Genomic DNA, 26,442 nt, shown 5'->3' with positions numbered 1-26,442 from the left:
GGCCGGGGCCGGGCGGGCCGGTGACCTTGGCAAGCCGGCGGCCCTGCGCAGCGCCGGGAGCCGGGGCAGGGCCGGGCCGAGCTCCCGGTGCCGCCCCCTGCGCGGAGCCGCACCGGCAGCACCGGCGGCACCGGAGCGCTCCTGCGGCCGGGCCCCCCCCCGCGGGCCGGCACCGCTCCGCGGAGACACGGTGAGTGCGGGGGAGGGGCTGCGGCCGCGGGGAGCCGGGACGGGACCCCCGGGACGGGACCCCCGCCACTGGCACCCCTGCACCGGCAGCCCGGGCGGGGGCTGCTCTGGCTGCGGCGGCCGGGCTGGTCCCCCCCGCGCTGCGCTGCCCGCTCGGGCACCGGCGTCCCGCAGCCCCGGGGCCGCCGCAGTGTCCCGCACTGCAACACCGCACCGGCCGCGGGGCCGCCGGGGGGGACAGCGGGGGGGGGCGCTCCCTCCGCCCCCGGGGGGGGCCACCCCGCTCCCCCCTGCCCCACAGCCAGGCCCTGGTACCCCCGGGGGGGCCACCCCGCTCCCCCTGCCCCACAGCCATGCCCTGGGACCCCCGGGGGGGGCCACCACACTCCCCCCTGCCCCCGGCCGGGCCCTGGGACCCCCGGGGGGGGCCACCCCGCTCCCCCTGCCCCACAGCCAGGCCCTGGGACCCCCCGGGGGGGCCACCCCGCTCCCCCTGCCCCACAGCCAGGCCCTGGGACCCCCGGGGGGGCCACCACACTCCCCCCTGCCCCCGGCCGGGCCCTGGGACCCCCGGGGGGGCCACCCCGCTCCCCCTGCCCCACAGCCAGGCCCTGGGACCCCCGGGGGGGGCCACCACACTCCCCCTGCCCCCGGCCGGGCCCTGGGACCCCCGGGGGGGCCACCCCGCTCCCCCTGCCCCACAGCCAGGCCCTAGGACTCCCCGGGGGGGCGCCCTGCTCTCCCTGCCCCACAGCTGGCCCTGGCTCCCCAGCCCCCTCCTCTCGGGCAGGGGGGCTCATTCCCACGATGGACGGGGGGGCCACTCAGCCGGGCTGGCTTGTGGGGCTCCCCAGGAGCACGGGGCTCAGGCCCCAGCCCGCGGGGAGGAGGGGGTCGCAGCCCCCCAGGGAGCGGGGAGGCTCTGCCGTACATCTCTCCCGGCTGTGCCTGGGGAAGCGGGGATGCAGCCGGCGGGCTTGGGGGGGCTCCAGCAGCCACAGCCCCCTCCCGGGCGTCAGTTCAGTTTCCAGATGTGCCGGCGCTGACATAAATAACTCAGGCGATCCGGCCGGCGCGGCTGCCATGAAATATTCATCCGGCTGTAACCGAGCGGGTGAAGTGGAGTTCAGTGCTGGCGCAGGCCGGGGGCGTGGGGGTCCCTGCGGGTTGGTGGGCTCCGTGGGAGGGGTGATGAGTGACCCAGCACAGCCCTTCACCCCCCTCTGCTTGGGGTGGGTGAGGTGGGAGACAGGGTGAGGGGCTCCCCAGGAGGGGTGTCAGTGGGTGATGGTATCACCTCCCCCAGCCGGCACAGCCCCCATGGGGTGTGGGTTGGGGGCCAGCATCACTGTGGGGGGGCTGCTGAAGCAGCTGGGGGTCAGGTAGAGCATGGGTTTGCTCACAGACCTCCCCTCCGCCGCTCTCCTCCCTGGGGGGGGGTGGGAGGGTGCTGAGGGGCTCTGCTGTCCCCCCAGATGCGTCCCCAAAGTCCCTGGGCGGCCGGCCCAGCAGCTCTGCTGCTCCTCGCTGGTGTCCTCGCCTCCGACCCGCCGCTCAGCACCCGGGGACGGAAGAAGGTGGTCCATGTCATGGGTGAGTGGGGACTGGGATCTGCAGCAGGGGGCTGGTCTGGTCCCCAGGGTGGGATGAGGGGAGCCATCCTGCAGCCGTTGGGCTCTTGGGTTTAATATCCATTAAAGCCTGATCAGGGTCCTTGGGGCACCCATTGTGCCCCCTGCCCTGGGCAGGAGCTGCCCGACCCTCTTCGAGGTTTGCAAAGTCCCCAAAGGAGGGAAATTGCCCCCAAAGGAGGGAAATTCCCCCCCAAGGTGGTCCCGCTGCCTGCCCCACACCCCCAGCCTGCCTTGTCCCCACCATGGGTCCTGCCCGTGTGCTGGCACTGCCTGGGATGGAGGCAGGGGCAGACTTGGGGACAGGGGCACCCCTGAGCTCGGTGTCCCTTGCAGAGGGTGACAGCGGGGCCGTGGTCGTGCAGACAGCCCCGGGGAAGGTGGTGACACACCGGGGCGGCACCATCATCCTGCCCTGCCGGTACCACTACGACGTGTCCGCCCACGACCCGGCCGAGATCCGCCTCAAGTGGACCAAGGTGACAGAGCCCATGGCCTTCGTGGATGTCTTTGTGGCGCTGGGGAAGGCGCGGCGGGCGTTTGGCAGCTACCGCGGCCGCACGGCTCTGCAGGAGGATGGCTTCGGCGACGCCTCACTCATCATCCGCAACGTCACCCTGCAAGACTATGGCCGCTATGAGTGCGAGGTCACCAACGAGCTGGAGGATGACACCGGCATGGTCAAGCTGGACCTCGAAGGTAGCGGCGTGGCTATGCTGGGGAGGAGGGACTGGGATGGGGAGGACACCAGGTGTCCCCATGTCCCACGCGGGATGGCCAGGACGCGGTTCCCGATGCTGCGTCCCCGAGCTGGGCTTGGTCTTGCTTTATGGCTGGTTGTTTTTCCTGGCGTGTGCCATGGTTTATTGCCTCTGTTATTGGCTTTTATTGTTGCTCCAGGTTTACAGGCTGGCAGCTAATAAACGCTGGAGATAGATAGCAGCACGGCCTCGTAAAGCACCACAGGGGGGATCGGGATGTGGCAGCAGCGTTGGTGCCGTGCGCGGCTCCAAGCCCACCAGGACAGGCTGCTGCAGCTGGGGACACCAGGAAAGGGGGGAAACCCTTTTTGGGGGCTCAGGAGGCACAGAAGCACTGCTCCGCTGGTATAGGCTCGCTCCAGGGACACCAGGGCTTGGCTGGACCCTGCACAGGCACCACCAATGTCTCCAGGTCCCAGAGCAGGGAGCACAGGGGTCCCTGCAGTCACAGGCCCGGGGGCCTTTGCGGTTACTGAGCAAAGCCTGGAGCATCCAAACTCCCCGAGCAGAGACGATGGCAGCTCATCTTTGCCGGGCTTTGCAGCCGGGTCTCCCAGCCCACGGCAGCCCCTGTTCCCCGCCGGCTGCCGGTGCCTTGCACTGATCACCCTCTTCGCTGGGTGCAGCTGCAAAATAAGGTGGGGGAGACCCCCAATACCCCAGCCCTCCTCTCCGTCCCCCCAGGCGTGATCTTCCCCTACCACCCGCGGCTGGGTCGCTACACCCTGAACTTCCACGAGGCGCAGCAGGCGTGCCTGGAGCAGGACGGCATCCTGGCCTCGCACGACCAGCTGCACCAGGCCTGGCTGGAGGGCATGGACTGGTGCAATGCCGGCTGGCTGGAGGATGGCTCCGTGCAGTATCCCATCTCCCGGCCGCGGGAGGAGTGCGGCCGCAAGGACACGCCGGTGGGGGTACGCAACTACGGCTACCGACACAAGGAAAGCGAGCACTATGACGCCTTCTGCTTCACCTCCAATCTCAACGGTAATGGCGGGGGGAAACTGAGGCACAGAGCACCCGGCTCTCTGTTTTGGCTGTGCAGGATGTGGGGGAGTCCCACGATGGTCCAGGAAGGTTCTCAGCCCTGGGCAAGAGAAGGATGCGGCTGCATGTGTCTCCCCTGGGCTCTGTGGCACATTAAGAGGGGATCAGTGCTGGGGACCCCCAGCAAGGACCAGGATCTGGCCCCATCACCTCTGGGGCTGAGGCACATGGTTTTAGCAGACCCTGTCTTCCCCGGGCAGGAGCAGGGATGGAGGTAATTGCAGCAGCAAACAGCCCGGGTGATGGATGAGGCCGGGGCCACAAAAGACAGATGGGAGCCGGGAGGGCTCCTGGGCTGTGTAAATTCCTCCCGGCTGGCAGGGCCGTGCGGGGGGGCTCTGCCGATGTTTATTTAATGGTGGCAGGCAGGATAAATAGCAGGTGTAATCACCACAAGGAGCCATCACCAACCACCGCCGTGCAGCCCCCATAAATCTACCCACACCATGGCGGTGGCTCCCCAGAGCCCACTCAGCTGGTCACCTCCTCCAGCCCCCCCCCCCCAAAAAAAAGATGTATTTGGGGGAGGGTGTTGTCCACAGACCTTGCACCGCTCAGCCCCATCCCACCCTGCTAGGTACCAGTGCGGTGCAGGATGCAGGATGCTGCACCTGGGCCCCTGACAGCCCCCGCTTTGTCTGTCCGCCTCCCCCCCAGGCAAAGTCTACTTCTTGAAGACCTACCGCAAGCTGAGCTACGCCGAGGCGGTGCAGGCCTGCAAGAACAACGGGGCGGCTGTGGCCAAGGTGGGCCAGCTCTACGCCGCCTGGAAGATCCAGCTGCTGGACCGCTGCGAGGCTGGCTGGCTGGAGGATGGCAGCATCCGCTACCCCATCGTCAACCCCCGGGCACGCTGCGGGGGCCGGGAGCCCGGCGTGCGCAACCTGGGCTTCCCAGACAAGAAGTACAAGCTTTTTGGGGTTTATTGCTTCAAAAAAGCTGGCCAGGCTGCCCCCGAGAAGGCGCTGGGTGGGGGGCATCCCAATCGCGTGTGAGGCTCACCCCCTCAGCGGGAGCACCCCCAGATTTGGCCGGGGACACCCCCACTGTATGCTGGGCTCCCCGGCGGCGCTGCCTCCTGCGACATGACAGCGCGGGATGCTGCAGGCAGCCCCTGCGTTGGACTGGGAGAGGTGCCCATGTGATGCCGGTGCGGCTGCTGTGCCGCAGGCTGCCGACAAAGCCCGGTGACGCTTGGGGAAACTGAGGCAGCAGGAGGGGAACGGCTTCAGTAGCCCAGCCAGGAGCCTGTGCTTGGATCCAGGGCTGGCTCCCCAGCTCGTTGCAGTTCTTGCTTATCAATCAGCGTATTGCATGTGCTAGAGGCCCATCCAGAGCAAAGCAGGCTTGAGCCCCCCATGTCCGCGGTACCCAGCGCCGCACTAAACCCCCCAGGAGATGCCATGGGCAGCCAGCATCAGGGGACTGGCAGGTCTTGGGGGGGGGGGGGGGGGGGCTGACCTGCCACAGGCTCTGCCCCATCCCCAGAATCCTACCTTGGCACGGGCAAGGATGGGGGGCACTGAGCTTGGCTTCATGCGACATGGGCAGCGGGGGTGGCAACCACAGCCCCTCCAGCACCCGCATGCACCCGCTCGCCGCTGGCCGCCCCACGGGGCTGCTGCTGGAGCTGGGCAAGCTGGGCGGCCGCACACCCCTGCCTGGGGCTGGGGCAGCTCTTTAGCGCTTGGCTTCGTGCAGAAGTGGCTGATGCCGGGAGCGGGGAGGTGCTGGGTGGGCACCGTTCCCTGCACCCACCTGGCCAAGCACTGGCTCGAGGCTTTTTGGCAGCCCTGGCGCTCGCGAGCTGGACGTAGATGAAATAAAAGCTTCGGCCGCTTTTTGAGAGCTGAGCCGGGCTCTCGTGTGTCCTTCCCTGGTGCCATCCTCAAGGGGCATCTTGGGTGTGAGGGGACCCCGGGCTGCCCTGTGCCACAGGGCTGCTCGTGCCAAGGGCACTTGGGTTCGTTCCCTATTTGGAACCCCGGCATCCCCAGCCTCGCTGCGCCCTCCCTCGCAGCCGGAGCTGGGCACTTCGGAGCATCCTGCCCATAGCATCCCGACGGCATCCCTCCTGGGTTTATTGGGACCAGCTCCAAGGGAGCAGCATCAGCAGAGCCACCTCAGGGCAGCACGGCACTGGGAGCCACCGTGGGGGTGGGCAGGGCACAGGTAGGGACCCCGGGGTCCCCCACACTGGAGGGGGCTTGGGTCTTCCTCCATGCCCAGTGCAGCTGTGCACGGGCCATCCATCACCTTTACTGATGAAGATAAGTGACTGCTGGGACATGACACCCCCGGCCACTGTGACCTCCAGGGGGGGAGAGTGGGGATGGTGGGTGCCAGGGGCCACCGGAACCCCAGGTGGTGGCCTCCACATGCTGATGGATGGCAGCCAGGGTGGGAGCCACAACCCCTTCGCCCATGGTTAATGCAGCCAGCACCCTGATAAACCCATCAGTATCTCTGCATCTCACCGGGCCAGTGGGGAAAGCTGCGGCCATGCTGCTCGCTGCCGGCGTGATTCACGAGTCCTCGGCTCACGCCGTGAGCAGGCAGTGGCACTGGCACAACAAGTCCTGGGAGGAGGATTAGGTTTGTTTAAAATTAATTTAGTGGTGGCGAAAGGAGGCAGATGGAGAGTGCTGGCAAGGCCAAGGCAAGGCAAAAGTAGCAGGGGGACTGTCGCTGGTGTCTCTGCACCCCCCCTGCCCCCCAGGAAAGCGCAGGGTGGGGACACTCAACTGTTAAAAAAATTTATTAAAATGTCCAGCAGTACAGAAAGGCAGAGTCAGAAATGGCACGGGGAAGTGGGGGGCGGGGGGGGGGGGAGGGGGCTCAGGACACGGCAGTCACGTCGCAAACAGCAGAGATCAGAAAGCGCCGTACACACACACGCCAACTCCAACGGGGACCCGACGACAAACGGAAAAGGGGAAAAAAATAAACCACCCCCAAACCAGGCAGAAGAGCAGGATGCCAGCCCCGGTGGCATCGTCCCCCCACCCCGCGCTGGGCAGGGTCCCCATGCCGGCTGCAAGGTGCCCCATGGGCAGGACCGGGGTGCCGGGGCAGGAGGATGGGGGGGGTGGGGAGCTGCTAAAAAACCAGAGCCACGCTAGGCCAGTGAGACACCATGGCCAAGGTGGGAGATGGGGGGCTGGCAGGTTAACCCCCACTTTGGGGAGGGGGCCAGAGCCCAGCCAGGGAACAGCCCCCGCACAGGGATGGGGGGTCCCCCGTGCAGGGCTGGGACTCGACCCCGGGTCGGGGGGGCTGAGCGTGGGACATGCAGGGAGGGCTGGGGACGCACACGCAGCCGCCCCCTCCGGATCCTATTCCCTACGGGGCCGGGCATCCTAGGAGCTAAAGCCAGGGGGGGCTATAAAAGAGGGGGGGTGGGAGGGGGGCAGGAAACGTCACCACATCCCGTCGGGGACCCTTGTGCTTCCTCATCCCCCGGCTCTAGAAGTAGTGGCCCTCCTCCATCCAGTCCAGCCGGAGGTGCTTGCGGTGTTTTCGCCGCTCCTTGCGGGGTTTGTGGTGGTGGTGCTGGTGGTGGGGGTGGCTGTGACGGTGGTGGTGGTGCCGCCGCGCTCGGTGCGACCGCCTGGCTAACGGGGGCAAGGGAGGGGACCCGGGGGGGTTAGGAACCATGGCCCCGGGGGGGAAGCCACTGCCTTGACACCCCCCATCCCCAGCACCCCCCATCCCCACTAACGTTTTGTGCAGAGGATTTTGGGCCGGTCCCACTTGCCGGTGCTGTGGCACTTGATGGTGGGGACGTGGCGCTGGGTGAAGCCCTCCTCGCACTGGTAGCGCACGCTGGAGTGGATGCTGTACTTCTCCTTCTTCTTCCCCACGATGAAGGCATTCGCCACCTCCGGCGGGGGCCCGCACAGCACTGGGGGGGACAACAGACCCCCGTCACCCCATCACCAAGAGGGGACAAGGGGGACACCCTGCTGCTGCCACCAGTTCTCTCCGCCAGCCGAAGGAGAGGTGGATGGCTTTGGGAGGGGTGTCCTCCACCAGGTTGGCAGCGAGGTGTTCCCCAGGATTTACTTCATTAATTAATGGCCTTATCAGGGTGAGTGCATCGTTAACACGCGGTTGGTGGGAGAGGGCGGTGCGCTGCTCTGGCTCACAATAAGCAGCTGGAGGTTAATATAACTTTCAAGATAAGGAATGAGAACTTAATAGTTTTAATGGTGGCAAATTAAACAAATTAAAGTGGAGAGGGAAGAATTGACTGTGGGGAAAAAAAAGGAAAAAAAATAGAGATTAAGGGGAAATGCTCGAGTTTTCCTGGAGGAAGTGCTGGGAGAAGTTTCCTGAGGATGACAAGGTGGCCCAGGGGCTGCGGGATGGTGCTGTGGAGGGCTATGGGATGGGGACGGGGATGCAGGGGGCTGTGGGATGGGGACACCAGGGGCAGGGAGGCCAGGGCAGGCAGTACCTGTGCCTTTCTTGCAGATGTAGGGCAGGTTGTAGTTGCAGGGCACATCGTTCCACTTGCCGATCTCATGGGACACCAGCACCACGCAGTCCTCACCGCCCGCAAAGAAGTTGTCAGGTTGGTTCTCCCGCCAGTTCTCATATTGCTGGTGGGACCCGAGAAAGGGTGAGCCCCCTGTGCCCCCCATCCTCTGCCCCCCGAGCCCCCCACCTTGCACCTCCAAGGGTCTCACCAAGCCAGTGTTGTCAGTCCACTGGAAGTCCTGCTCCACAATCCTGTCATTGAGCCCGATCCAGGTGTTCTCGTGCCCAAAGCCTACAGAGAAGAGGTACCCACGGCTCACACGATGAAGACCAAGAGCACCCAGGGGTGCTGGTGCTTGCAGAGCTGTGAGAGGGGGTGCTCTCCCCCCACCCCGCACCGTTGATGAAGCCATGCTCCTCCTGCGAGTGGATGCTGGTGAGGTGCCCGGCACGGCGGCGGCAGTCCCGCTCCGCATCCTCCCAGGAGCGCCGACGGGCGAAGTACCGGTAGCAGTGACCCTGGAACTTATGCCAGTTGTGGTCGCAGCCCTCCGTGTCTGCAGGGAGATGGGGACGGTGGGGAGGGCGAAGGGGACCAGCCCCCAGAACCCCCGGGGAGGGATGCAGGGAGCAGCTCCCCACTGCAGCGGGGGGCAGGACTCCTGCACCCTCTTCCCAGCTCCCCACACTCATCCCCAAATGGACTCCCCCACCCCATGGTGACATACCCGGGGGGGTTGGACATCGGGGGCCATTCCTCACCTTTCTCGCAGCGGCTGCCGCCGTAGCTGGGCAAGCAGAGGCAGATGAAGGAGTTGACCTCGTCGATGCAGGTGCCGCCATTCTGGCAGGGGCTGGACAGGCAGTCGTCTATGTCTGCAGGGACACTCTGGGAGCTGCAGCCATGCGGAGACCCACGCCACCACCCACCCAGACCCCCATCCCTCCGCCAGCACCGGTGCCAGCAGTGACTGCGGATGGCGGGGACCGAGCAGGACTCGGTGCCACAGCCCCATTCCCCTCCCCGCTTCCAAGCGTGGCCGCTGCTCCTCCGGCAGGCAGGGCCAAATCCTGCCCCAGCACTGCGGGATGCTCCGGCCGCTCACCGATCTCACAGTTCTCCCCGGTGAAGCCCGGGGTGCAGCTGCAGCCGCAGACGGTGCCGTTGGCACGGCAGGTCCCACCGTGCAGGCAGGGGTTGTTCTGGCAAGGGTCGGCCGGGGCTGGGGGGTGGGAGAGGGCACCCTTAGGTGGGGTTTGGGGCTGGGGGCACACTGTGGCACCCACCCCTTCCCCACCAGGACCCAGAGCCTGGGCCTGCCCCGGCGTTGCCACACATTATCCGCGGTGCCTTTTCCACCGGGCTGTGGCTCTGCACATTAAATATCTTTGATGCCCATTTTCCAGCCATGGCCAGGCTGCGTGTGCCACGCATCCCCACCTCTCCAGCCATTAGTATTATTACCAACTGCAAATATATTAAATATTTAAGAGGATGCTTCCCCAGCTTATGCTAATAGCTCGGCTCCCTCTGAAAAACCCAGGACCCACTCCCAGCCCATCACAGTCGTTGGAAACTCCCCAGTGAGTAAATTGGTTTGGGTAAAAGAAGAGGACCCCCGCCAACCCCCTCCTTAAACCCCATCCTGTGGGTTGGCACCATGCTGTGCCAGCCTGGGGGGGTCACCCTGGAGGTCCTCCTGCCACCCAGCCCATCCCTCCCTGTGCCCATCTGCGCTGGGTGCCCCCAGCACCCTGACCCCCCAGCACCATGCTCACCGTGCCGGCTGGCGTTGCCGGTGCCCGCCCAGGCCAGCAGCTCCCGCTCCTCCAGTGCCAGCTCCTCGCCGCTCCCACTGTCGGCATCCAGCAGCGGGGGCCCCCCCAGCCCCCCCCAGCTCTGCAGCCATGGAGGGCTCAAAGAGCGGCCCCGTGCTTGGGGACCTGGGTGCCTCCGGCACCCATGGGTGGGAGGCAGTGGGCGATGGCCAGGGGCTGCGGGAGCTGAGGGGTGCAGGGGGCTCTTCCCTCTTCACCTCCCTGGAGGCATCCTCCTCGCCAGGGGCTGTCGGTGCATCCTTGTGGCTGGCGACACCCGGGGGGCTGGTGCTGGTGGGGGGCTGCTGAGGGCCTGGGGGGGGCAGGAGGAGATGTTCTGCCCCCTCCAGCTCCGGTGCAGTGCGGCTGGTGGACCACGGGGCTGTGGGGGCAAAGGCTGTGGACCCCTCCTCAGCTGCTGGCTCCAGTGCCTCTGCCTCCATCGGGGTCACCTCGCTGGCCACAGCGGGAGGTGAAGGTGAGGGGACATCCCGCACTGGGGGGGACACAGGTGCTTTGCTGCTTGGCTCGGCTGAGCCCCTCCTGGCATCCCCGTACCCAGCTGGCTGCTCGTGGCTGAGCTCAGCCGGCAGTTTGGCTGGCCTGGGGAGTGCCGTGGGGCTTTGCGCCCCCTGAGCGGCCACCTCGGTGGGGCTGGGGGTGGCAGGGTGCCCCATGGAGGGGCCAGCTGGGTGGAGGAAGGTCACTGCTTTCCTCTGCCTCTCCAGCGTGCCATCGCCTGGGGCCCCGCTGCTGTCAGTGCCATCACCACGGGGCTGCGGGGCCATCTCGGGGCCCTCGGCCACCAACGGGGCTGGGGGCAATGGGGGCCACGGTGGGACGGAGCCACCATCCTCCTGGGAGACAGTGTCCCCGGAAAAGTCCTCAGTGGCATCTGCGGGTGGCCGGGGGGAGTCCCCGCGGGCGCTGGGGACATGAGGCTGAGCCCCAGCTGTGGTGATGTCCTGGTGACCGAGAGCATCGTGGGGAACCACGGGGGGAGGCAGGGATGGGGACTGCGGAGGGGGTGTCTGTGTGGGCCCCCCAGGATTGCCGGGGCTCTGCTGTGGCGATTCCCTCCTGGCAGGCGCCTGCGGTGAGGGGGACACCTGGGCGGTGGCCGGTGCCATCAGCTCTGCAAGAGATGGCACAGCCATGGGGACCCCAAACCGGCACAGCTCCCACTAGAACACCCCTCCCCCCAAGCCGCTTTCGGGTATCACTTACCAGGGCCAATCTCCTCCTCCACTGCGTTGGAGGGCAAGTAGATGCCCTCCTGCCGCAGGCTCTCAGTGCTGGCACGGGGGATGCTCCATGTCTCCACAGTGTTGGCTGCAGCCCCCTTCACCTCCAGGGCCATGACAGGGGCCTGGGTGACCTTCCCCACTGGGTCCCCAGCCACCGTGGTGTCCCCAGCCACCACCGCAGGGTCCCGGCTCTGCCGCTGCAGCTGGAAGTAGCGCCCGTTCAGCCCGGCGTAGCTGCTCTGCCGTGGGACATGGGAACTGGCCGGTGGGGTGCTGGGGGTCCCTGCTGCCGCGCCAGGGACTGTCCCCAGCCCCGGCAGTGCTGGCGGTGAGCCGGTGATGTGCTCCTGGGTTGGGCTTTGGTTCTGTGGCAGGAGGGCAGCCAGGGGCTCCTCAGGGTCTTCTTGCACTGGCGATGCTGGGCTGGTGCTGGCCGGATCCTGCCAAGAGCTCACCGGCGCCTGGTCCACCACGTTGAGAGCTTCATCTTCATGGGGCCACGCCGGCGAGGAGGCCGTAGTGGGAAGCAGGGACGTACCATCACCCAGCCCCAGCCCACGAGAGGGTGCAGCCCCCGGAAGGTCACCGCGCTGTGCCACCGGGCTGCCGCTCACCAGCCGCAACTGCTCATCCTCATCCTCACCCAGCCCTGCAGGTCCTGGCTGCGGCAGGAGGCCGTAGCGGTCACGCAGGGTGTCCCCTGACGTGTCCAGGTCCTCACTGTGCTCCACCAGCACGTTGTCGCTGCCCAGTGGGTTGGGCACAGGCAGTACCGGCTTCTCTGGCTCCCTCTGCCCTGCGGCTTCGTTTGCTGGGGTAAGACCACGAGCATCAGCAGTGGGACCGAGGGGCAGGACGGGCACCCAGGGCACCAGCAGGGACCTGCATCCCGCTCCAGGTCTCAGTACCAGGCACCGCATCCCCCAGCCTTGCGCCATGCTAGCATGATGCATGGAGCTGGGCTCCCTCCCAGCGCAGCTCTCCTCATTTATCTCATTAATTCCCCAATTAAATATTCATCTGCAGCAGTTTTCCCAGCCAAGCCCACCGACTCCCAAGGGAAGAAGGGGCAGGGCTGGTTGGGGGGGGGCTGGGGCGGAACATGGTGCCAGCATCACTGCCGGTCCCCCTTACCTTTATAGCAGTAGGCATCAAATTTGGAGGTGGGGGGGTGGGAAGCCGGTGCGGTTGGGGAACTGGTAGAGGGTCCTGACACCCGATGCATCGCCACCACATTTCCTGCGCGGCAGCCTGATGGGGTAGCGGACGCTGCCGTCGGCCAGCCAGCCCGGGTCGCACTGGTCCAAACCCTCGCGCCACGCCAGGTAGAGCTGCCCGGTGGTGGCTAGCAAAGCCCCCCGACTCCGGCAGTGCCTCCAGGCCCCCTGCCAGGTGAACCGGCCCGGCACCGTGGCGTAAAACACCGTCCCTGCAACAGAGCAGAGCCCGTCGGGGACATGTGGACAGAATGTCGTGACGGTCCCGACAGCTCAGAGCCAAGTGGTGCTTTTTGGAAGTCTCCATGACTTGAGCACTATGGCCACGCTGTGCTGCTCAGCACCGGCACGGCACAGCACCCATCCCTGCAGCCAAACGGCAGCAGGCAAGAGATGCACGGAGATGCCCACAGCATCACCCCCGGGGGGTTGTCCCTGGGCACCCACCCACCCGCCCAGCCCAGCGCACACCCAGCTGCAGCAGCACCACTTGCCTTGCAGCTCCCGGGCGTAGCAGTAGACATCGTACTCTTCACTGGGCTCCCTCCGGCTGTAGCTGCGGACGCCGGGGAGGCTGTTGCGGTCTCCGTAGCAGCCGGGCCGGGACAGCGTGATGGGATACCTGCCGGAGAGAGGCACGGTGGGTGCTCCGCGGTGAGGGGTGCCCAGCCAGCAGCCCGTGCCGCACACTTACCGCACGGTCTGGTCGGCCAGCCAGCCTGCATCACAGTTGTCATAGCCATCCTCGAAGGCGGCCTGGAGGTGCTGGGGCGAGGCGATGATGGCAGAGTTGTCCAGGCAGGCACGGCGAGCGGCGGTGAAGGTCAGTGTGTAGCGCTCACCCGCAGGGCGGTAGTGGAAGACGACGCCTGGAAGGGCAGCGGGTGGCAGAGGTGGCACAGGGTGCATGGCTCACGGCTTTTGGAGGGGGCACAGTGTGCATAGGGGGCACAGCTTGCACGGGGTTCATGGGGTGCATGGCTTGTACAGGGTGCAGGGCTTGCACAGCTTGCACAGGGTGCACAGCTTGCACAGGGTGCACAAATTCACAGGATTCAGAGCTCACATAGGGTGCATGAAGTACATTGGGTGCACAGCTTGTATGAGATGCAGGGCTTGCATGGAGTGCACAGGGTGCATGGCTCACACAGGGTGCACAGAGTACACTGGGTGCACAGGGTACATGGGGTGCACAGCCTGTATAAGCTGTGGGGCTTGCATGTGGTGCACAAGGGTGCACAGCTGGCATGCAGTGCATGGCTTGCTCAGCTTGTACAGGGTGCACAGGGTACATGGGTTGCACACCTTGTACAGGGTGCACAGGGTATATGGCTCACATGGGGTGCACGGTACATGGGATGCACGGCTTGCATGGGTACACGAGGCGCACAGCTTGTATAAGGTGCAGGGCTTGCACGGGGTGAGCAGCTCGCATGGCTTGTAAAGGATACATGGGGTGCACAGCCCACACAAGCACCCACGCCACCCTGTTGTGGTACCCACGATGCCCCCACTGCTCTCCTGGCAATGCCACCCCACAACGCAATACCCGGCTCACCTGTCACCTCCAGCGGCAGCAGGTCCTGCTCATCGTCAATGCCGGCCACCACCTCGCAGCGGTACAGCCCCGCGTCGCTGGCACGGGCAGCGCGCAGCAGCAGCGTGGCGTTGTAGCGGTCACGGGGGTAGCCGGGCAGGGACACTCGGCCTTCGTAGGCTTTCACCACCTTCACCACGTTGTCCTTGGCCACCAGGATGGGGATGTCCTCCCTCTGGCCGGTGGCTGAGCGGACTTTGCTCCATTTGACGCGGGGCGGGTCGGGGGGCTCGTTGGGCCCCAGTGAGGCAGAGGGGTGCAGCAGGAAGAGGCAGGGCAGGGCCACCGGCTCCCCTAGCCCCACGCGCACGGGCTGGTGCTGCACCCTGTTGATGTGGATCACCTTCCCATCGTCCTGGGAGCCTGCAGGGAGAGGTGCCCAGATACCACGGGGATGGGCAGCGGGAGTTCCTGCTGGGCTCTTGGTCACAGAGGGGAGAGCTGGGGGCACAGCAGGGTGCTGGGGCTCGGTACTGGGCACCCCTGAGCTCCCCAAGGAAGAGAACAAAGCAAGATGATGTGCAGTGTCCGTGTCTAGCAGCTGGAGACCAACCTTGCACATTAAATCTGCCCCTCTAGGGCTGAACCCCTGACTCAGCTGAGTCCCCTGCCCCCCCCAAGATGCTGCAAGGCTGTAGCTGCTGCTCAGCACCCATGGGTCCCACACTGCTCCCATCGGGATACCGGTACTCCCTGTCCCTGCCCACAGAGGTGGATCCCTCACCAGGGACTCGGTGCCATCCAACCCCTGCAGCACCAGTGGGACAGCCATCCCCACACTGGGAGAAAGCATGGCAGCGGTCATGACCTTGACCTCCTCCTCCTGCACTAATCCTGCCCCAGCCTACGCATGCTCCCAGCTCTGCTGCAAATCCCACATCTCAGAAGCCCCTGTGGCCCGGCCCTCCTGCCTGCAGCAGAGTCGGGGGGATGCTCCCCACAGAGCCCAGCTGGCTGGGGACCAGGGATGGCCACTAATCCCTGCCTGGCACCTTCCCCCCCACCTCCATCACACTCCACACCCTCTGCTCACTGGGAAATGCATGGGAGGGCACCAGGCCAGGGGGATCCCAAAGCCCCCCATGCAGCCACGAGGGACTCGGGGGACATGGGCCCTCTTGGTCAGAGACACGGCAAATCCCCGGGGGGCTCAGCACTGCAGCGGGGAGGGGGCTGGGGGTGCCGCCAGTGGGATTAAGGATTTAAGGCCTTGCCTCCAGGGATCCCAGTGCAAGGGGGGGGTCCACGGTTGCCTGGGGGGCTTCTCCCTTGCTAATCCCTTGCAGCCCTGGGCAGGGAGGCATGGGGGGCTGCAGCCTGAGCCCTCCCCTGGTTATTATTCACCCTCACTATTTGTTATGGTTTGATAGTTCATTATTTGCTGTTGTTTACCCTTATCAGCTAATTAGCCCTGGCTATGGAGCACTGCCGGCACTTACCCAGGACAGCGATGGGGAGGAGGGAGAGCCCGAGCAGGAACCAGCAGCCGGCATCCCCCATCACATGGACCATCCTTGACCTGCAATGAGAGCGGGGGGGTGGGGGTGGAAGGCTGCTGCTCGCCCACTCCTGGCTTGTCAGGCAGCACCGTCGGGCCATAAATCACCGCAGGACCACACTGACACCAGCCGCCCGGGACCCGCGGGGAAGAAGCAGGATTAGCCCCACTTAGCAAAATGCCATTAGCCCAGAGAGAGTTGGATTTCACTCTTGTCGTGAAGCCAGTGTGGGGTGGGGATGGAGGATGGGGTGCCACCCATCGACACACCACATCCCTACTGGGGTGTCCCTCTGTTCCCTGCCACCGCTGCCACCCATGGTGACATGCCCATGCCCCGCTGGAGGTGGGACATGCGTCTACATGGGCAGTGGGCAAGCCTGGGGGTCCCGCAGCCCCCCAGCTGGCAGTAGCAGAGCCAGTGGCACTGGAGCCAGCCCTTGCTCTGCCCCCAGCATTAACATGCAGTGGATGCCTCTGGCTGCCGGAGCTGGCGTGCGGTGCGTGGAGCACAAAGCCGGCACCGCCGCTTGCCGAAAATCTCCCATCCATCTGTTTGACTGCAGCGACGATTAGTATTTTCTAAATCATTTGGTCTCTGGACTCGGAGGGAAGTCGGACAGATTGCCCGCCTGGTGCGGGCACAACCATCGCCCAGCTCCCACCACAACCACCACCCAGCTCCCACCGCAACCATCTCCTGGCTGGGGCTTTGTTTGGGATTTTAACCAGGTGCTGGCACCCTGAGCCGCCAAACCGGCCAAGCAGAGGCAGCAGGGATGCAACCAGCACAGCAACCAGCATCTGTGCTGGCAGCTCCAGCATGGGGTTCGCTGGTCCCCACTGTGGCGTGCAGGTCTCCCCAGCTCCAGCATTGACCCCTGCCCTGTCCCCTGGCCAAGACAGTGAGCTGGGGAGCACTTGGCTTTTGGGGGAACACCAGGAACCCCTCATCCCTCTCCCAGCTGCCTGGAGCCGAGGCTTCGGCTCATCCCACAGGTACCCCCATCCCTGATGCTCCATTTTCCAGCCCTTGATTTCTCATTCTGTCCCTTCCGCTTTCATGGGACAAAAATAGAAAGAAAGAGCAAAATGGCGAGAAAAAAGGAGACCCCCCACGTTCAGCACTGGAAAAGGGCCTTTCGGGGGACGCAAAACTAGGTTTTATCTTATCTCTTCCAAAGAAGCAAAGCGTTTGTAGCCCCTTCCCTCCCACAGCAGCTCTGCGGCGCTTTTCTGCCTCCAAACCCAGCTGCTGGTAAAAGATGAGGCAGTGACCTGACCCCAGCTCCGGAGGGAAATTCCCGGGGTGCAGAGCAGGGAGGGGGCTGCACCTTTGCCCAGCCACAGCCCCCGGAGCCCAACAACCCCGGACCATGGCACTGACAGTGGCTCCTGCCTCCCGGCTCAGGGATGCTCTGGGAAGGAGATTCCCCAGGCTCGCCGCCTTGGCAGCACCAAACTTTTCCCTGTCTTCCTGCTATGGGGGGGTGGTGGGGTTGGGGTGGAAACAAATTGCTTGGCACAGTCCAGGTCCAGCTCGGGAGGTTCCAGCTCCTCCCCATTGAAATACTAATTTTGACTTTCTGGGGTGTCAGGAGCTCTCCCAGCACAAACCATCAGTGCCTGGGTGTGGGGTGGGGAGGCTCCCACCCACCCTCCTAGCCCATGTCCTTCACCAAGCCACCACCCTGGGAGCTGCTGGGCGAGGGTGGGAACATCCAGGATGCTCACTCAGCATGGGGAGTGGGAGAAGGGTGCCCGGGGCTGTGCTCGCACACACACGTCCCAGGGCTTCTGATCACCCACGGTCCCTTTTTGGTCTTTTTACCCATTTTCTCCTTTGCATCTCTCGACATTCCCCCTGCAGCTTCCAGACAACTTTTCCCACTGAAGGGCAAACAAGACAATTTCCCACGTGGAACAACAGCAACCCAGTCTCGCTCCCTGACACCTCTCCACAGCATCCCCAAGACCTTCCCCTTCCTCCTCCTCCACCCCAGCCTGTGGCTGCCCCAGCTCCCAGCGAGGCAGCCCCCATTGCCAGCCATAACCCGGGGCCACCAGCCCCAAACCCCATATGGGGTTCCAGCCCCACGCCACGTTGGGGTGGTGGGGTGGGATGGAGCAGGAGCCGAAGGGACCCAAGACACCCCAATGAGCCGCGTTAAGGTGCCAGCGTATAAATACTCCTCTAAGCTCTCGGCTGTTTACCCAGAGCCGCTGTTCTGGAGATGGGTCCTTGCTGAGCAAACGCGGGCAGTGCCGATGGGTAAACAGCCCAGGGTTTATTTAAATGTTAAACAGGAAAGTTGCTCTTTGGATTTCCAACCACCGTCTCGGTGGGCTGCAGGGCTGGGCACATGCTGTGCTTGGGCTGGAGAGATGGGATTGTGGTCCCCGACCCCGCCAGGGCACCCCAGGCTGGCAGCACCAGGGATGTGGGTGCTGCTGGTGGCAAGGGGCTGGGGGGCCGCAGGACTGCATGGCTCTGGCTGCGCTGTCGCCTTCCCTGACATCAGCGTTTCTGCAGGTTTTGCTTTCAAAGCAGGACGGTGCCGTGGTGGGAAGGGCCAGCCCTGCCAGCAGCACCCGCTGCCTCCTCAGGGAGCCCGGACCATGGGCAGGGGGGGGGCCCGGGCTCCCCCCACCCCGGGAACAGGACACACAGCCCCAGCCTGCCGCTCTCCTCGGGGCCACCCAGCTGGCACCCCTGCCCTTGAAGCATGCAGGGACCATGTTCATGGCACCACGGCTCCTCTCCGAGCCCATGGAGACAAAGGAAGGTCCCCACCCACACTCCATTCCCTCCAGCCCCCTCACACGGACCCCCGGCCACCACCTCCGCCGAGCCTGGCCCTGCGCTGAGCCAGCAAAAAGTTTATCCCAAGGTCAGGGGCAAGCGGCACGGCAGCCTCCATCCCTGCCGGTGCCACCACATGTGGTGACCCCCACACGAGGACCCCCCACGCCACACCAGGGGCTGCCGAAGCCGCAGCCAGGCAGCATCCTTCCCGCCTCAGCACCTCGTTAATTATTGAGATCGTCTCCCCTCCCACCTCCTCTTGATCCACTAACCCACAATCCAGCTCCAGCAGCACTGGTGAGGCAGCCCGGGGCTGGCACAGCTGCATCCTGACCCGCGGTACCGCCAGCATCAGCCCTGGCTGCATCCTGCCTCCCCACCGAGGGCAGGGGGATGCTGCTGCTGGTACGGCTCAGCACCACCAGCCCTTCTGCCAGGGTGGGGGGAAATAGCATCAGCCCCATCCCGCTGGGGCAGGATCTGCCCGTGGTCCCCATGGAAGTGGCGGGCAGGCTCAGGTACACAGAGCATCACTGCACCCGTCCCCCGGCGGTGACAGCCAGGCGAGGAGGGTGGCACAGGGAGCCAGCACTGGCTGTGCCACCGCCAGCCCGAAGGGCTGAATCTCGCGGGGGGGGGGGGGGGGGGGGGGGGCGGGGGGGTGTCCCTCTGTGCTGCCAGGGCGATGCCGCAGGCTCAGGGCACAGCGATGTCCCCGCTGCCACGTGGCTGGGCCCCCTAGGGGACCAGGAGTGTCCCCCCCCGTCCCCGAGCGGCCCAAACCCAGTCGGGGGGACGGCAGACGACAGAAATTTAAAATAACGCTGGTGCAAAGCCGCCCCCCCTCAACCCGGGCGAACATTTTCACATCTGTCACTAGCTGTCACCTCATGAATAATTCATCTGTCTCATGAATATGCAAAGCCGGGGCTGGTGATTAGCTTCAGCTGAAACATAGCTTAATTCCTCACAGGCCATTGGGTGCCGGGACCACCCAGCCGGTTTTGGGGTCCCCTCTCGTCCCAACCTGCCCCCAGCCATGGGGCTGGACAGGGGCGGCCTGCAGGGCTTGGGGTTCCCTGCGCAGCAGAGGGGGACATTTGGGACAGCGCAGGGGATGGGGGGCAGGAGTGGGGGGGCACTGCCCACCTACCCAGGTAGCCGTGATGCAGCGGGACACGGGTGGCCCCCTCCTTGGGACGCCCCCCCCCGGGGGTGCCCCCAGTTGCCCCCCAGCCAGGGCGCAGACCCTGTGACCTCTGCTGTCCCCACAGGTCACTCCAGTCCCCAGTGCCGCCAGTGCACACACGGCAAGTCGATGCCCACCCACCCAGCATATCCCCCCCCACCACTGGCACCCCACGGGGCTAATCCTGCTCCCCCCGCATCCAACCCCACCGAAGCCACCAGCCCCCCAGCAGCACCCACCTCCCTCCCAGCGCCACCACAGTGCCTCCACCACCCCAACGGGGACGGGGTGTCCGCCGAGGGCCCCCCCGGGGGCTGCGTGGCTGTGGTGGGAGCCCAGCATCGGGGCCGGCTCCACGTCCCCTCCTCTCTGCCCACAACAAAGGAATTCTGCAAACCTCGCTGCCGTCACATCTCACAGGCAACGTGATGCTTCCCGCTCCCCCCCCAGCCTGCGAGAATAAATTAGCACCTTGGAAAACTGTGATCCCGTCCAATATGGGCCCCTTTGCTGGGTGCGATTTTTATTAGGGCAGACAGTCTGCAGCCTTTATTTTAGAATTTGCTCTTCTTTTTATTTTTTTTTTTCAATTTTTTGAATTTTTTTACCCCCCTGTTTTCTGTCTCTCCCCAGGAAGCCGAAAGCACCATGGGAGCCCCCAAAGCCAGCACAGCATCGTGGCAAGCCCCCAGCCCCATCCCTATGGATGGCTTGGCCGCACGCCGGCAAGCGACTCCGAAAGCAGCATCTGCGCCTGGCACCGAAAGCCGGGAGGAAAACACCGGGCCGGTGGGCCTGGCACCGAGCCGGGCCATCCAGCACCATCCCCGCTGGCGGCGCTGGGGCTTGCCGAGCCCCCAGCCCAGCGCGTGGGAGCAAGGAGCCCCCCCAGGCAGCTACAGACCCCTCGCTGGTACCCCGCACCCATCCACCCCGGCAGCCCCCATGCCAGGACATGCAGGCTGGGACTCATTCTGCCCGCGGTCCTGAACCCCTGCCACACTGGCAGCCCTGCCTGCTCCCTGGCAGCCGGGGGTGCCCCAGGGATGCGAAACTTCCTGGCTCCCTCCTTGCCGGGGACCCTGGGGTGGCCAAGGCAGGGTAGGGGGCCGAGGCGCACCCAGCTCCGGCACCACATGGGGGTGGCACCCAGGGAGCACCCACCCACCAGCACCCACCATCCTGCCACCCCTTGCCCCTTCTCCCTGCCCACCGCCCTGCTGCCAGCTCCTGGGGGGGCAGGGCACAGCACCATGCTGCTGCCCTGGTAGTGTCCCCCAGCCTTGCCTGGCCCGCTGGTCCCAGTGCCCCGTGTCCCCCAGCCCCTCTCAGCCCCAGTCCCAAGTGTCCCCAGCCCTGAAATCCCCTGGTCCCCTCAGTGTCCCCCTGTCCTGGTGTCCCCAGTGTCCCCCTGTCCTGGTGTCCCCACAACCCTAGTCCCATTGTCCACCTGTCCCAGTGCCCCAAGCCCAACCCCAGCATTGTCCCCAGTCCCAATCCCAGTGTCCTCAGCCCTGACAGCCCCAGTCCTCTTTGTGTCCCCAAGCCTCAGCCACAGCACTGCCCCCACCCTAGGGTCACAATCCCTGTCCCCCCACAGCATCCCCCAGCCCTGACAGCCCCATTGTCCCCAGTGCATCCCCCTCAGTGTCCCCCAGCTCCAGTCCCAGTGTCCCCAGCCCTGACAGCCCCAGTCCCAGTGTCCCCAGCCCTCAGCAACAGCATCACCCCCACCACCAAGGCCACCATCCCTGTCCCCCGCAGTGTCCCCCCATCCCTGACAGCCCCAGTGTCCCCCATCCCTGACAGCCCCAGTGTCCCCCATCCCCTGACAGCCCCAGTGTCCCCCATCCCTGACAGCCCCAGACCCTCCGCATCCCCATCCCTCAGCCACAGCATCACTCCCACCCCAGGGCCAACATCCCTGTCCCTCTTCCCAGTGTCCCCCAGCCCCGATCCCAGTGTCCCCAGACCTGACAGCCCCATTGTCCCCCACCGCAGCCCCCTGCCCGGATCCGTCCCGCTTCTGCGTAGCGGTGCCTCCGGCTCCGGGCACCGCAGCGGAGCGAGCGGGGCGCGGCGCGGCGCGGGTGGTGTCGGTGCCGCACATACCTGGGGCCGTGCTCACGGCGCGCAGAGGGTCATCGCCGCCGGTGGAGCCCAGCACCCCGCCGGCACCGGGGGCTTAAAAGCGGGGCGCGGAGGGGGGCAGCGGGCCGGGCCCCCCGGAGGGGGCCGAGCCGGGCCAGGCCGGGCCAATCGCGGCAGGCGCGGCCCCCCCGCCGGTGCCGGTGCCGCCCGCCCGCACCTGCCCGCAGCGGCGGCGAACCCGCGCCCGCTCCGCGCCCCGCCGCGCTGCCCGGCGCAGGGCGAGGGGCGGCCGCGCATGCGCCGCTCCCCCCCCCCCAACCGGGGCCGCCCGCCCCCCCCCCGCCGGGGCCGCCCCCTCCCCATCGAGGCGGGGCCGCCCCGCGCCGCAGGCACCGCAGCCCCAGGCTGTGGCGGGGGGGGGGGGGCTCTGTCTTGGGGAGGCCCTAAGGGGGGAGGGGGGTCATGAGCGGGGGGGGGGGGAAAAAGGGGTGGGGGGTCTTTGTAATAGCAGTGGGGTCCCTAAGAGGGGGTGAGGGATCCCTGTCATGGGGGGGGCCCTAAGCAGGGAGGGGGGTCATGAGCGGGGGGGCCCTAAGAGGGGTGGGGGGTCCTTGTAATAGTAGTGGTGTCCCTAAGAGGGGTGGGGGGGGGGCCCTGTCATGGGGGGCCCTAAGAGGAGAGGAAGAGAGTGATGAGGGGGTCCCTGTAATAGGAGCAGAGTCCCTAATAGGTAAGAGAGGGTCCCTGTCATGGGGGGAGCCCTAAGAGGGGAGGGGGGTCATGAGCAGGGGGCCCTAAGAGGGGTGGGGGGGTCCTTGTAATAGGAATGGGGTCCCTAAGAGGAGGGGGGGGTCATTTGCGGGGGGCCCTAAGAGGGGTGTGGGATCCTTGTAATAGGAGTGGGGTCCCTAAAAGGGGGTGGGGGGTCCCTGTCATGAGCAGAGGGGAAAAGAGGGGTGGAGGGGTCGTTAAGAGGAGAGGGAGTCCCTGTGTTGGGGGGGTCCCTAAGGGAGGTGGGGGGTCATGAGCACGGGGAAGGGAGAGATGGGGTTGTAATAGGAGTGGGGTCTCTAAGAGGGGAGGGGGCTCATGAGCGGGGCGCCCTAAGAGCGACGGGTGGTCCTTGTAATAGGAGTGGGGGTCCCTAAGAGGCAAGGGAGGGTCCCTGTCATGGGGGTAGTCTCTAAGAGAGGAGGGGGCGTCATGGGGGGCTCCATGTAATGAGAGGGTCCCTGTAATAGGGGGGTCCCCAAGAGGGGAGGGGTCCTTCCAGCCCCTCTGCAGCCCCCCCAGGTCAGTGCAGGCCCTCCTGCTCCAGCCACCGTGCCCCTCTCTGTCCCTTCCCTGGGACCCAGAGGGATTTTAGGGGATCTCCAAACAGGGGAGCACCTCCTGGCCCCTCTGCACCCCAAAATCCCTGCTAAGACACACAGGCTGCATCCAGCAGTGCCTTCCAGCCCCCGGGGGCCGTTCATGGGTGCACGGGGACCGGAAGACTCCGGGGCTGGAGGAAGGCTCGAGGAAGCCCAAACAACCCCACGAAAGATGGGTGAGGCCACTCCAGGGAGCAGCAATACCAGAAACGAACCCCAAAATGGGGAAGGAAGCCATCAGTGAGCTGCTGGGGAGGGTTTGGGGAGGGGTCACCTTCCTGCCGGTGAATGGAGAATGCCACCCTGTCTCCCACGACTTGGCAACCACCGGTGACAAAATATTCCCCCCCTTCATTTTCCCCCATAGGATGGGTCCACGGAAACCCGAGAGCAAAGTTCTCATTTCCGACTCCATTGTGCCAGACTTTTCGCGGCGTTTCCTGCCTTTTGTGTACCGCACCCCCCCGGCACAACCCCGGCATTGCCAGCGCACAGAGCTCTTCTGTTCCCCTTCTTTATGTGCCTGCAGCTGGCGTCCCCGTCCCCACGTAGGTGCCCAAGCGTGGGGGACAACCACAGGGGTTAATACCCCCATGGTGTTTGCCGAGCAAGACTGGGGGCAAGGTCCTGGGGGATTTGATGGCACCCTGATGTCCTGGCTATTTCCCGCTCCGAGTGGATCCAGGTGGCTGGTGCTGCCACCCTACGGGTCTCCAGTCCTGCTATCCTGCTTTGGACAGGGCACCCACGGGTGCTGCTTGGGGTTAGCTGGAAGGAGGGTGCTGTACCATCTGATGTGCCCGGGGACGATGGTCCAGCATGACCCAGCTCATGCAAGGACCTGGGCACCCTTCGGGGTGAAGATGCTCCTACTGCGCCCCACCACAGCTGGGTCCTGCACCCGCAGCGAGACCCACAACCCACCCACCTGCCACTTCCGCGCTGCACAAAGCCTTCCTCCCGCTCTTCATCTTCCCAAGCTTCTTCTGGAAAACCGGTAGCACCAGCAGGGTCTGATCCGCACGTGCACAGGTTGGGGATTAGACGGGTTCATCCAGGAGCCCCAGCTCCTTCCCGCACATAGTGGTGGGAGAGGGCTTCCCCCAGCACCCACCTCCCATGGGCCACCCACCTCTAATGAGCACCGGGCACGGTGACAAAGCTGCACCCAGCCTTGACCCTGAGCCACAACAGGGCCACGGAGCCACTCAGGGACTCAAACCTCCTGTGGGCTCGGAGCAGCAATGGGCAGGTGAGGGGGGAGCAGAGGGACCCCAGGCACCCACCCTCCGTGTCCCGGGGGGCATCAGGGCTCCAGCTGGGCCCCAGTGGAGGCGACGTGGCTGATCCGCCACCAGCCATTTGTCTTGCTGAGGAAGGTGCCGGCAGTGAGTTATCGGAGCTCTCCTCTCGAGTGCAGATAAATGTCATAACAGACACCAGCCAGCGCAGCTTATGGATGGGGATTTAATAGACACCTCTCCCCCCGCCCGCCTCCCCACGCCGGCAGCTGCTCCACGCCCAGGGACCGCAGCCCACGCCGGGGCGGCAGTGGAGACCAGCTCCTCTGCTGGCACCAGTTTGGAGCCCCAGTGTTACCCCAGCTGGTCCCACCAACTGAAACATGACTTCATGGGGTCCCCCTACCCCCCAGACCCAACCTGGAGCCCCACCATCCCGCCGTGGCCATCCCTCCATCCTGGTGGGAGAGCCAGCTCTGCCTGGCACAGAGGGATGTCCCCATGTCCCCATCCTTGCCCGGCTCAGGGTCCCTTCCACACACCCAGCCCCACATCCAGCCTGTCCTTGCAGTGTCACCCCAAGAGCACAGATGGACCACAAGGCAGCACATCTGCCACCGGGTCCTTGCTGTGCCCCACATCCCCAGCACCACTGGGGACAGGCCGAGTGGCCCTCAGGGCAGCACTGGTTGGGGTGACTCCATCCCGCAGCCCCCCTCTCTCAAACCCAACCCCGGTGGCTTTTGCACTGGCATCTGCTGTGGCGAGCAGGGCCCGGAGTGTCTTTTTGAGGCTGAATGCTGGGTTTCTGGTGAAATCCTGCAGCAGTGTTGCCGTGACGACCCTCCTGCAGTTTCCATCCAGAGATGTTTTCCTTTGTTGTGACAAGGACTCGGGGAGGTGGCCACGGGCAATTGGGGTGCACAGTGGCGATGGTGAGGGGCTCCCACTGCAAAGGGCAGGGACCCACTGCTGCCCCCGGGGAGACCCAGCACGGCTCCGGCTCTGGTGTGGGGCTGGGGGGTCCCCACGGCTCCCACACAGCCCTGGCTTGGCCCCAGCTGCCCAGGGGACAGCAGGGGGGCCTGGAGCTACATGACATGAGTTTGATAGGTCTCAGCCAGGTCTCACTCTTACCAAGACACACAGCAGAGAGGTGATGTGGGCAACCCACAGCGTGAGGACACCACAGAGTACTGAAGGGAACAGAGGGGTTGGCCCTGCAAGAGCAGGTGGCCAAGCACCCTCGTCACCCCGATGACAGAGCCCATTGGGAGCCGGTGAGACCAGCAGCCTCCCGAGCTCTGGTGCTGCCCAGTTTGGCAGCCAGAGCCACGGCACCGTGACCGGGGTGCTGAGCAGCATTGCCACTGCCATCCCACGGGTGCTGAGCGCCAGGGGACTGGGGTGCCAGGCACCCTCCCTGTGCAGCAAGGGACCCCCGCATGTCTCCATGGCCAGAGCGTGGCAGCATGCCCCCATCCCTGCCTCGCCGGGGGGGTGCAGGGGGACCCTGTCCCGCGCCCTGCAGAGCCGCTTGTTATTCTGCTCAGGTCCACCGGCAGCTAATGAAGCCCGTTCCAGTGGAGCTGCCACATTCATCGGGAGAGCGGCTTATTAATGAGGCCTCTGCCACCGCAGCTGGGGCCAGCGCTCGGGGCACTGGCACGGGGACAGGCAGCGGACGGATGGACGGCTCCATGGTGGGGTGAACCGGCAGCCAGTGCCTGTCCTGGCTGAGGTGCTGGTCTGAAGCCAGGGCTGGAGCAGGGCAGGATGCCCCAGCCCAGGGTCTGCTCTGGAGGGATGGTCTCAGACCTGGCACCATGGACCCACCTCCACGCTGCTGCCGACCCTCGCTTGCTGCTCCTCGCCCTTGTTTCAGCTTTTGGCCAGGGCCAAACCTGCCCCACGGCACAACCCGGGCACGGCGGTGAGGGCATGGAGGTGTCTGGGCTGAGGGCTGCACCATCCCCCCTGGGGACGCAGGGACCCTGCCCTGGCCATCCCCAACTTCCCTCCAAACCCATTGGCAGGATGCATTGATTTTATTTTCTGTTTCCATGGCAACTGCCTCCTTCCCTTCCCCCTTCTGGCAGCCGGACCCACTCCTTCGCCCTCCTGCAGCACCCAGCCCCTCCAGCACCTGCCCTCTACCAGGGACACCGGCTGCAACCTGGCACTGTCCCCTCTTCTGGGGACTCTCCTGGGTGGCAATGCCACCAGCTCAGCATCTGCGGGGAGGGCCCAGTGTG

At 65.5% G+C, this 26,442-nt stretch overlaps 2 protein-coding genes across 2 annotated transcripts; one reads left to right on the top strand and one right to left on the bottom strand.

Annotated features, from left to right (window-relative positions):
- The first annotated feature begins 58 nt into the window (after positions 1 to 58).
- On the top strand, positions 59 to 5,481 carry HAPLN4 (hyaluronan and proteoglycan link protein 4). The gene is made up of 5 exons (XM_055804833.1): positions 59 to 190; positions 1,665 to 1,782; positions 2,157 to 2,519; positions 3,266 to 3,568; positions 4,286 to 5,481. The coding sequence occupies exons 2-5, from the start codon at positions 1,665 to 1,667 to the stop codon at positions 4,621 to 4,623; spliced, it is 1,122 nt and encodes a 373-aa protein (XP_055660808.1). The 5' UTR covers positions 59 to 190; the 3' UTR covers positions 4,624 to 5,481.
- A 927-nt stretch (positions 5,482 to 6,408) lies between these two features.
- NCAN (neurocan) lies at positions 6,409 to 21,821 on the bottom strand. Its single transcript, XM_055804907.1, is given in 18 exon segments — positions 6,409 to 7,242; positions 7,350 to 7,532; positions 8,088 to 8,232; positions 8,320 to 8,402; positions 8,509 to 8,667; positions 8,873 to 8,986; positions 9,217 to 9,333; positions 9,890 to 10,025; positions 10,027 to 11,063; positions 11,156 to 11,986; positions 12,033 to 12,046; positions 12,306 to 12,346; positions 12,348 to 12,604; positions 12,887 to 13,014; positions 13,087 to 13,261; positions 13,951 to 14,352; positions 15,429 to 15,508; positions 21,595 to 21,821. Coding segments are annotated over 17 exon segments (4,044 nt in total). The 5' UTR covers positions 15,502 to 15,508; positions 21,595 to 21,821; the 3' UTR covers positions 6,409 to 7,093.
- Positions 21,822 to 26,442: the final 4,621 nt, after the last annotated feature.

This window comes from Falco peregrinus, chromosome 5 (genome assembly GCF_023634155.1).
Source record: "Falco peregrinus isolate bFalPer1 chromosome 5, bFalPer1.pri, whole genome shotgun sequence".
Classification (NCBI taxonomy): domain Eukaryota; kingdom Metazoa; phylum Chordata; class Aves; order Falconiformes; family Falconidae; genus Falco; species Falco peregrinus.
This window is presented reverse-complemented; position numbering and strand designations above follow the sequence as displayed.

Bases quoted from the DNA above. Each gene is read 5' to 3' on its own strand.
- HAPLN4 (XM_055804833.1), top strand. From the start codon at position 1,665: ATGCGTCCCCAAAGTCCCTGGGCGGCCGGCCCAGCAGCTCTGCTGCTC. The intron at 2,520-3,265 runs GTAGCGGCGTGG...CCGTCCCCCCAG, and splicing joins GGTCAAGCTGGACCTCGAAG to GCGTGATCTTCCCCTACCAC. The intron at 3,569-4,285 runs GTAATGGCGGGG...CCTCCCCCCCAG, and splicing joins CTTCACCTCCAATCTCAACG to GCAAAGTCTACTTCTTGAAG.